Source organism: Ochotona princeps, chromosome 5, assembly GCF_030435755.1.
Source record: "Ochotona princeps isolate mOchPri1 chromosome 5, mOchPri1.hap1, whole genome shotgun sequence".
Taxonomy (NCBI): domain Eukaryota; kingdom Metazoa; phylum Chordata; class Mammalia; order Lagomorpha; family Ochotonidae; genus Ochotona; species Ochotona princeps.
In genome coordinates this window covers 107,722,612-107,733,455 of record NC_080836.1, presented here as the reverse complement: position 1 = coordinate 107,733,455, position 10,844 = coordinate 107,722,612, and the positions used below count along the sequence as shown (strand labels likewise).

The 10,844-nt window shown below is 65.3% G+C and overlaps 1 protein-coding gene across 1 annotated transcript; it reads right to left on the bottom strand.

Moving 5' to 3' along the window:
* Positions 1–2,256: 2,256 nt before the first annotated feature.
* RNPEPL1 (arginyl aminopeptidase like 1) lies at positions 2,257–9,923 on the bottom strand. Its single transcript, XM_004597417.2, has 11 exons — positions 9,043–9,923; positions 7,242–7,382; positions 6,485–6,636; positions 5,986–6,102; positions 5,514–5,749; positions 5,302–5,415; positions 5,073–5,185; positions 4,882–4,990; positions 4,152–4,382; positions 3,921–4,063; positions 2,257–3,654 (listed from the first exon to the last, which is right to left on the bottom strand). The coding sequence occupies exons 1-11, from the start codon at positions 9,556–9,558 to the stop codon at positions 3,373–3,375; spliced, it is 2,154 nt and encodes a 717-aa protein (XP_004597474.2). The 5' UTR covers positions 9,559–9,923; the 3' UTR covers positions 2,257–3,372.
* Between the last annotated feature and the right edge of the window lie 921 nt (positions 9,924–10,844).

Sequence of the window (10,844 nt, the reverse complement as noted above, 5' to 3'; positions counted from 1 at the left end):
GGTTGCCACACCAATAAGAAGCCTAGCTCTGATCATGCCCTGCCATGAAAGGCCTGGGAGGGCCCTAGGGAAGCCTCAGTCCACAGACAGGAGGTTTGAGGCCAGTGAGGGACAAAAAGGGCAGTCAAGGTGCACAGGGGTGGGCTGGGGGCTGACCAGTGGGCTCCGCTGCTACAATGCCCTGGGGTCCGCACTACGTGAGGCTGGGTCAGGCACTTACACACCGTGGGGATGGCCAACACCACGGTGTCTGAGGACCAGGCCAGGATCAGGAGACGGTGTTCACGTGCTCAGCCATGCCCCTCGGGAGGCTGCTGCAGTGTCCACAGCCTGGAGGCCAGCTTCTCCCACAGCGATGACCCTGTCATTCTGGCCGGCACACTTGCTCCCCTGTGCCCACTGCAGCTCAGTCATGAGAACCACACCACCCAGTTGATGCTCAGCCTGTTGAGGTGGAACAGCAGGGAACATGTGGCCTGGGGCTGTGGGGTGTGGTGAGGGGGCTGTGGAGTTAGGGTAGCCAAGGCCGTGGGAGGCCCTGGTCAGTGTCCATCTCTGTGTAGCTTTGCCTGGCTCCCTGGAGCTTTTCCTTATTCCATGCAGATCTATGGCCGCCCAAGTCTCCACACACAGTGGTGTGCCTGCCCAGAAGCAGCGTGACGGCCATGTACGTGTTGTCAGAGAAGGAGAGCATGCAGTCTCTGCATGTTTCCTGTGGGCAGGTCCTGGCCAAGTTCGTGGGTGCAGGCGAGCAGGGCTCAGTTGCCCCTCCTGTGTGGGTCTCTGTGGTCACAGGGGACAGTGTGCTGGGTCATGTCTTCACTGTGGCAACTCTGTTTTCAGTTTTTTTTATTAAACATTTCCAAAGAGCCGGTGCCCTGTTATAGCACATTAAACCACCACCTGCAATGCTGGTACCCTTATGGGCACCAGTTCACGCCCCAGCTATTCCACTGTGTTCTGCCTCTGTTAATGTGCCCAGGGAAGCACCCGGGGTTGGTACAAGTGCCTGGGCGCTTCGCCCACATGGCAGATGAAGTCTTGGTTTCAGCCATCTGGGGATTGAGCCATAGATGAAACAATCTCTCTGTCCTTCCCTCCTTCTATAACTCTGTAAAGCTATAGTTAAAACGGCGTGGGCTCTGGCTGGTTCACACACATCTCCCACTTTGTTGTGGTTTTATTCAACCTTCCATATTTGAGACAGTGGCCACCTTTCTGCCCCTCCTGGGGGCTCTGTTGGCCCATGCCTGCTCAGTGCCAGTGCACCCTGGGCAGACACGCAACTCCCACACATGTGCTCTGAGTCGGGGTCCCCTGAGAAGTCCCCTCACACACTATCCATGGCATCCAGGAGCCCCACCACTGAGATGGGGTCAAAGTGCTGGGGGACAGTGTGGTGGCACAGCACGCAGCCTGAGCGGGCCCAAAGGCCTGGGAGGCCCTCCATGCACATCCTGACCCACCCTGTGGGCTGCCTGTCCTGTGGCCTTGCCCCTTTGTGATGGTCACTCTAGACCCCAGGGATAACTCTTTCCTATCCCAGCATTCCTGCCTAGGCTTGTAGTGACCCCCCACCTCTGCTGTGCACAGCTCCTGGGGCTCCAGGACTGGCCTTTGTGAGGCTTTGTGCCCAGCAAGGCACTGGCACTGGGGTGCATGCGTGTTCATCAGAACAAGTCCCCGGACAGCCCTGGGATGAAATAGCCTTGCAGGAACGATGCTGGCCTCAGAGTTCTTGCTTAGATGCCAGTGTGCACAGCGTGTCCTGGGCAGGCAGAACAATCTAGGGCCTTGGTGTGCAATGCTGCAGGTCTGGGGGACCAGGCTGGGACACACAAGGATGTGGCTGCAGGACGCTCCAGTTCCCAAGCGATTGCTTCTCATTGCCAGGGCAGATGATGGTTCTCTATGCTGCGTAGCTGCCCGTGTGTGTTCTGGGGGAGACCTGCAGCTGTAGCTGCCCACGTGGAGCCCAGACCACCAGGGTGCCTCCTGGAGGGTCATGGGAAGGGAGGACAGGAGACAGAGCCTGGGACACAAGGTACTTGTGCCACCATGAAGGCCACCCTTGGCGGAGTCGGGGAAGGGGAGGCCAGTGCCAGAGCCAACTGTGGAGTGGACCAGGGGCTATGTGTCCCCTTCCTGCCTCGCAAAGGCATCTACAGATCCACACTAGCCCACTGTGCAGGCACACATATGTCCTTGTCCCCGGGGTGGGGGCTGTAGCCCTGAACCAGAAGGCTGAGTGGCAGCAGTTCCAGGGCTGTCGGCTCACTTCTAGAAGTGCGGTCAGTGGACGTCACTCCCAGGCCCCAGCAGTGTGCTCGGGTGGGAAGCTGAGGACCTGGCTCAGGCCCGTCCACCCCACAGCTCATGCTCACTGGCCAGCCTGTCCCAGGACCTAGCTCTCATCCACCCCTCAGCCCATCCTGGCAGCAGGTCCCGGGGCCCCAGCCTCCCTACTTGCCACCCAAAGCTTTCTTGTCCTTCTGTCCAGGATGGGATGGGCTGGGCTTGGGCCAGGCACAGCTTGGAGGCCCCCAGCCCAGGGTGACCCATGGCTTCCTCAGGGGTCTAGGGGGCCTGTCTTGGGAAGGGGCCAACACCAGCTTCCCCCAGCTCACGCCTCCTATAGCCGGCGGTGCCTGGGACAGTGTGGGACAAGCAGGTTGGGTGGGCAGGTCTGCAGAGTGGAAGTTTAATGGGATGTCCACCGAGACTCCCCATACAGCAGTCCTAGGCCAGGGCCCCCTGCCCACTGCCTCCCAGGAGAGAACTGGTATCCCTCCCCAGTCCCCAGGGAACAGCAGTGCCCCTGCACCTCCTAGGCAACGAGGTGGATAGTGTCTAGTGCCCACCTCCCTGGGGGCCCAGACCCTGTATCCCCACAGAGCTAAGGCTTCCCCTGGGTCAGGGAGGGGAGGACACCTGCTCCCAGCAGCCCTCACCCCCACACGTGGGGGATGCACATGTCGTGGTCCCTGTGCCAGGGGCCCTGGAAGCTGCCACACCCAGGCTAGGGGCAAGGGGGAGGGCTCTGCGGGACAGCGGGGGCCAGCCTCCCGGCAGACATAAGGCACAGTGTGGTGGTGGCCGTGGGGCTGGGGGCAGCACCCAGCAAGTGCTGGTGTCCGGGTCTGGCACGGCTGTCAGTGTTGAGACAGAGGTGTGGCATGTGCTGGCCAGCCAGGGGCCTGCAGTGCAAGAGGGTGGGCAGGGGATTGGGTGGTTCTGCAGGCCCCTGCCAGACACGAGGGGGCAGGGGCTGGGGGAGCCCGGGCGGCGCTCATGGCCGGAGCCAAGGCACAGTCACGGCAACCCGGGCCACAGAAGGCACAATCATGGCGTCGGGGGTGGGGGTGTGGAGGGCTAGGCGGACACGTTGACGTCCCTGAGAGAGATGGCACTGCCAGGGGCCTCGTCCCCAAGCAGCAGGGCCTGTGAGTCCGAGTCCACGGCCACAGCTGCACCGCCTGGCTCCCCGCTGAGCTCGGCGCCGGGGCCCAGGCCCTGGGACAGGATCTGCTGGATGGTACGGCGCAGGTTGGGGTGTAGCCGGCCCTGCGTCTGGTAGAAGACCTCCAGGGCGAAGGACTTGAGGGCGCCTGTGCACAGGTCCTCATACAGCGGGATGGTGTACATGCGCGACATCTGTGGGTACAGCTGGTCAGGCATGGGCACGCCACAGCAACCGCGGACACCCCATGGCCCGGACCAGGAGCCCACACAGTCCGTGGCAGCTGAATGCAGAAGGCGAACACCCACAGGTCGGGACCCAGCAACGCCCAGGGCAGCCAGGAGTTTGCTTCTGGCCTGGTGTCCCCCTCCTCCCCCCACCTCTCAAAGGCTGGGTGGCGTCCCGGCTGCCCTCTGCCCCCTGCCCCCAGCCCGGGTGGTCAGAGGGCAGGGGGCTGCACCTGGTTCTCCAGGAAGCGGCGCACCCTGTACAGGTCCGGGTAGTAGTCATTGCGCACCACAATCTGTAGCCAGCGGATGCGGATCTCAGCGTTCATCGAGTCCAGCAGTGAGGAGTAGCACTGGGCCAGGCTGGTCACCACCTCTGCTGGGGGCAGGCAGATGGTCAGGGCCAGCGGAGCCTCGCCTCCCCTGCCCAGTGCCGGGCTCCCCCCACACTCCCTGAGACCCACCCTGGGGCAGTGGGGACCCATCCAGGAGCCGGTCCAGGAACAGTGCTGTCTGGAACGTCCTCCACTTGGAGATGTCAATGGTGCTGGCAGAGGCAGCTGCCTGGTCCAGGGGCTCTGCGGTCCAGAGCTGGAAGAGGGCCTCTACAGGCCGGGTCAGGCTTGATCCCTGAGACAGGTCCGGCTCAGCCAGAGGCGGGCCCGTGGCGTTGAGCCAGCGCTCGAACTCCAGCCCTGTTGGCGGGGGAGGGGGCAGCGACACCATCCTGTTGTCCCCAGCTGAAGGTCGCCCTGGGTGGGTGTCCTGGGCCTGGGCCTTGGAGTCCCTGGGGTGTGGGCAGTTCAGGGAGGTCTGTATCCAGCACTTGTATCCCCCTCAGGGGCTTCTGGGAGGCCAGAATGGCTGAAGGAGTGACTGAGGGACACCTGTCCCCTCTCCACCCCTCCCAGGGTAAGATAGAAGCAAGGGTCTCCACAGATGGGGTAGGCTCTGGGCAGAACCCTTCTACCAGCCCCTGGGGCCCCGACTGCATCTTCCCAGGTGGGGGTCCCAGGTGTCCCCAAGGTTGGTCTCCTTCAGTCCTGGAGACCATTAGCACACTCTCGGGGGCTTGCACAGATAGACCCAGTCAGCTCCGGGACACACTCCCTCTCCCCTGCCAGGCATGCCCTGGTCCTCTTGTGGGGAGGTCTGACCTAGCCGCCGCCCCTGGGAGCAGCCCCGCCAGTTCACCTGCTCGGCAGTCCACACTCTGCTCCTTCAGCTCCGGGAAGAAGCTCAGGAAGGAGTCCAGCAGGTCCTGGGCCACGACGCTGGTGAATTTGTATTTGTCCACGTAGGCCTGTGTGCAGGGTGGGGCTCAGTGGGCCCAGGGCCAGGGAGAAAGAGGCAGGGAGAGGACTGGCAGGGCAGGGGGTGCTCACCCGGAGGAAGCTGTCGAAGCGCTGGGGGTCTCCGCAGAGCTGGGACAAGTAGTACACGAAGCAGTAGCCCTTCTCATAGGTGAAAAGGTTCATCAGGTGACTGGGGTTCACGCCTACAAGGGACACCTTGTCCAGGCTGTGGCTGAGGGAGACTGGGGGGATGGGACAGCCCTGGCCCGAGCAGGCAGGGGGCAGGTAAGGAGGCCCAGGAGGCTGAGGGTCCGGGTACCTGGCTCCAGCTTGACCTGCAGCTTGCTGACCGGGCTGTCCTCTCCCAGCAGCTTCATCTGCCTGTGCAGGGCGTCCAGGCGGAAGGCGGTCTCCAGGCAGGTGAAGGCGGCACCTGGACAGGGGCAGGGCAGAGCCGGGGTGAGGCCTGAGCAGCTGCCCGTCGGCTTGCCTGCCCACCCGCCCACAGGCCCACAGGCCCACCCACGCTACCGTAGGTCTCCGTGGTGATCCGGCGCTGTGCGTAGGTGGCCAGGCCCTCGCTCAGCCACATCTCCTCCCACGTGGCATTGGTGACAGCGTTGCCGAACCAGCTGTGGGCCACTTCGTGGATGACGTCGATGACCAGGAACTCGTCACTCTCCAGGATGGAGGAGATGATGAAGGTGAGGCAGGGGTTCTCCATGGCCACGATGGGGAAGGACGGGGGCAGGAAGACGATGTCATACCTGCGCCGTGACAGGCGGGGAGACGCACAGGGTCAGGCACCTGCCCTGGGAGGAGCCCACAGCGCCACCCCTGCCTAGGGACCACGGAGCCCACACCTCCACCTGCTGCCCAGTGTCCACGGAGCCCATGTCTCCACTTGCTGTCCAAACTTCCTCCTCAGAGGATGGGCACTTGTCCCAGCTCCCTGGTCCAGCCAGCCAGGCCCCCAGGGACAGTATCAGCTTCCTGGACATACCTGCCCCACATGTAGGGCCCATAGAGGCGCTCGGCCGCACTCAGCCACTGCTCCACGGCGCCTGACAGCTTGCTGGTGGCTGTGGGCAGGAGGCACGGCTCGGCCCACACTCGGCTCCTGTGGCAGTGCAGGGAGGACAGGCTGAAGCCAGCCTACCATGTCCTCTGTGCCCACTTAGTCCCCAGGCGGGCAGCCATGCAGATTCTGCCCAGGGAAGATGCAGAGCTGGGCTTGGTGGGGCTACTTGGTCTGTGATATGTCGGGGCTGAAGGGCACACGAGTGAACAAGGACACATGGGATGGGTCGGGGGCATAAGAGTAGGGCAGGAGATGACCGATCGGCGAGGATGGGTGGGTGCCAGGGCAGGGGATGGCTGAGGCTGAGGGAGGCTGGGCACTGGGCCAGGGCAGGACAGGGAAGGAGGACCTGGGGATGGCCAGCTATACCAATATCTAGTGCTTGCCCACAAGCACCCACACCCAATGTGAGGGGCCCTACCTAGGTCCGATGTCTGCTGGCTTGAGGTCTCCAGCCACAAGGGCCACGAGGTAGGCGGGCACTGGGTGCTCCATATGGAAGTGGTAGACTCCTTCCTCCTGCACGTATGTGCTCTGGGTGGCACTCATCAGCACCTGCACGCCCACGGGGGCCTGCGAAGAGGCCAGACTGGGGACTGGGGCCCTCCCGACCAGGTACTCCCAGCACCTGCACATCCGTGGGGGCGTGCAAGGAGGTCGGACTGAGGTCTGGGGCCCTCCCCGACCAGGTACTCCCAGCACCTGCACGCCCACGGGGGCCTGCGAAGAGGCCAGACTGGGGACTGGGGCCCTCCCCGACCAGGTACTCCCAGCACCTGCACATCCGTGGGGGCGTATAAGGAGGCCGGACTGAGGTCTGGGGCCCTCCCCGACCAGGTACTCCCAGCCCAGACACCCCATGCACCCTCTAGAGGGCAGCGAAGGCTATGTACCTGACCTGCGCTGGTTACCAGGGCAGGAGCTGCACACTGGGGTCGGGGTGAGGGCCAGCCCAGATCTCTGGGTGACCAAAGGGAAAAGGCCATGGGGCTATCAGATAACCCCTCAAACAGCCGCACACGTGCTGGGGACCCAAGTCCCATCACGAGCCAAGCAGCTCTGCTTGCAGCCCCTTGCCAAGACCCCTGGAGTCTGGCACAGTGGGAGATGACCTGGCAGTAGCTGGAACTACAACCCATGTGGGTGGGAGGTGGTGTGGGGGACAGGTGGAGCCTGACCTTGACGACTGCTGAGTAGGTACACTTCACGGCAGGCGTGTCAAAACAAGGGAAGAAGGAACGGTTGCACACGGAGTGGCCCTGCGTGAAGACGAAGGGCTTGGCATTGCCGTAAGTCAGCTCCGGGTCCAGCCACCAGATCTGTGGGGGGGTGGATGGTGAGCAGATGGCCGCCTGGCTGGCTCCATGCCGCGGGCCCAGGCAGCAGCTGCAGGGACAACAGGGGACTGCGGCCCCACTGGGCTCATCTAGAGCCGCTACACCTGCATGCTGGGATGCCTTCCCTGCTCCCCAGGGCAGGGGCTGCACACTGGGGTCGGGGTGAGGGCCAGCCCAGGAGATCTCTGGGCCCACCAAAGGGAAAGGCCATGGGGGCAGTAGTGAGCTCCTGGAGGGAGACTGGGGCAGGCCGGCACACCTGGGGGCTCCCAGCCGGGCCTGGCCAGGAAAGGGAGGCAGGCTGCAGCCCGGCGGACAGGCAGGAGGCACCCAGGACGGCAGTGGCCGGGGGGGTTTTGGCCCAGGCCTCCGGAGGCAGGGACGATGGTGGTGCCTTGGGTGTGCCCTGGTCACCAGCGCTCCCTTCAGGCCAGGTTGCCTGCTGGACCCCGTCCCTCTTACCCAGACCCTCAGCCCCCTTCCCTGCCTTTCCTTTCCAAGTGCTCAGGTATCTGCAGTGGGAGCCCCATGGGGGTCAGGCAAGCTGGAGGCCCCATTGGTACTGCTCCCACCCCGCCTCCAAGCCCAGGGGCTCCCTGGCCCTGGCCGCCAGGCACACAGGCCCTGCCACTCTCCTGGGTGCGTGTGGAATCTGCAGTCCACAGCTATCTGGGTAGGGGACAGCAGACCTCAGCCCAGTAGGGCAGACACCCTCCCGGCCTCACCTCCTTCCCCACCCCCTCAGCTCACACCAGGGGGTGGGCCCCTGCTCCTCCGCCCCCCCTCGGGCTCCCAGGCCAGGGAAGCATGGCTCCCTTCCACACTGCTGAGCTGTGCGGGTACTTGCACCTCATAGAGCCAGGACACTGTAAGAGGGCATTGGCCGTCCCGCCAACAAGGGCCAGGGCTCTGGGGGTGTGCATCTGGTCTGTGCTCATCCAGATGTCACCGTGGCAGGCCACTGGTGGCACCCAGGCTGAGGCTGCTGTACCACCTTGTCCACTTGTGTGTGGGGACAGGCAGCCAGGGCTCAGTGCACACGCTTTCCTATCACCTGTTTGCTCTCCTAGCCACCTGGGCTCCTGGGAGAGCCCCTGGGCTGCGGTGACAAAGGTCCCGGCTGCTCCATTCTGCAAGTTCCACTCTTGGCCCAGGTGGCTGAGGAGTGCTACAACCACAGGCCCTGACCCAGAGATCCCAAACCTGGCAGAGTCCAGCGTGTCTATGTGGGCGGCCTGGGGCCCACCCACCTGCCTCAGTACCTGCTGGCTGGGGTAGGGGGGCGTTCTGCACCAAGCACTGGGCTCCCACAGGGACACAGCTGTCACTCACTGAGAGGGCAGCCCTGGGTGCTTAAGTGTCTGGGCCCTTCTACACCTGACACTCCGAGCCCACCTTGGGCCAGCCTGCAGGGGTGACAGCTGAGCAGGCACACGGCAGAAGCAGCTCTCCTCTGGGCAGGGACAGAACGCGGGCTGGGGGCCTTTGTGAGGTTTGTCCTGTCTCCGCTGCCTACTAGGCCTGGCCCTCGGACCGGCTCTACCCTGGGTTCCTAAGGTCAACAGCTGGGGCTCCCTTCCGGGCAGGCTACCCCTCCTCGCCCAGGCGCAGGTGCCGCGGCCCCCCACCCAGCCGGACTCACAGCGGGAGCGTCGGTCGAGGTGTAGCGCAGGATGACCTGGAAGGGCTGGTGCGCCTGCAGCTCGGGGGGCAGCGTGACGGTGAGCGAGGAGCCATAGTCGGTGAACGGGTCCACTCTGAAGGCCAGCGGGCAGCAGGCAGACTCGGCGCCCGGTGAATCGGGGAAGGTCGGCCGTGGGGGCTCCGGCCCGGGGGCGGGGAAGGCGAAGGCGCAGGGCGTCTCGGAGGCGGCGGCGGGGGCGCGGCGGAACGCGACCGAGTGCAGGCGCAGGGCCGGGTGCGTGTCGAGCACGAGCGCGGGGGGCGCCGGCTGCAGCGCGCACAGCTCCAGCACCAGGCACCCGGCCAGCTCGCGCGCCTCGGGCCGCAGCTCCAGGCCCAGCTGCAGGTGGCGGAGGCGGAAGAGCTGCGCGCTGGAGGCCGAGGCCACGTCCAGGGCGGGCGGCGGCTCGGGCGGCGGGCGGGCGGGCGCGGCTTCGGCGCCGGGCGCCTTGCGGCAGCAGCACTGCGCCGCCATGACCCCGGCACTAGGTGAAATCCATGGGCGGCGGCCGCTCCGGGCCGCGGGGACGGGCGAGGGGCGCCGGGCGGCGGCGGCGGGGCGCGGACACAACAGGAAGTCGCGCCGGGAGCCGCCCCGCTCTGGCTCGGCGCGGTCACCGCCGGGGGCGCTGTGCGCGGGGCCTGGCCACCGTGCGTCCGGGCGCGGAGGGCCGCGGCGGTCCCGGGGCGCGCAGAGCCGCGAGGAGTGGCGAGCGGGGCGCAGGGGGCGCCGGTGGCTGAGCGTCTCCGCGGCCCCGCGCCGCGCTCCCTACCTGGCTGGCGGCGCTAGGGAGGATCCTGGAGGCTGGGCCGCAGCTGCCCGCGCCACGTTGCGGGTCAGGCTCCGGGCAGCAGCCGCCAGGTCCGGGCACCACTTGGGGCACCCGGGTGCGGCCTGTGTGTGCGGGTCGGGAACTCACCGGCTTCCGTCCTTCGTGGGCCGCGGGCCTGGCCAGCCGGCCCAGGCTCCTCGCGGCTGCGCCATGAAACACGGAAGGCACTTCCACGTGTGGCCATTTAAATCTGCATTGCCTGCAGTGGGAAGTGTAGCTCGCAGCTGCGCTGGCTATGTTGGAAGCACCCCCCCCCCCGCCAGCACCCCCGCTGCTTTCCTTGACCCGGGAGCTGCCCCTTCTGTCAGCCCAGGCTGGGACACAGCTGGGCCCCTTGGAAGCTGAATCCTGCAGTTCAGGAGTGGGCAGAGGACGATGGGCGGTGGGTGCAGCCACATCCCCTGGACTGTTTCCCCATCTGTCATCACCTCTGCCACTCTGCCCTCATTGCCTCGGCCCCCTGTGCCCTCACTGACTTGATCCCCTCTGCCCTCACCGCCTCGGCCCCCTCTGCCCTCTTCTGAGGAACTAATGTTCCCTTTGCCCCTCCCCCAGTCTCTGAGAACCCTGGGTCACCCCAGGTGGAACTCAATCCTGTAGGCTAGACGTAAGAGGGGCAAGTACAAGCGGACCGCTGTGTGTCCTGCTCGGGGCTGCCTGTAGAGCTGGAGGCCCAGGAGGCTGGACGACTCTCCAGCTGGGGCCTCAAGGGTGGGTCCTGCCTCCTGCTGATCCACAGCCTCTGTAGTCCGAGGAGGAGCAGGGTTGGGGTCCTTCCCCTCTCCCCAGGATGGGCAGGGATGGGGCTGTGCCCGTGTCAGTGCCTTCACTCCAGGAGCCGGCCTAGTGGGTCTTCAAGGAGCCCTCAAGTCAGCGTGCAGGTTGGGAAGCCCCATGCATGCTGTGAGCTGGGTTAGGGTGCAGTGTG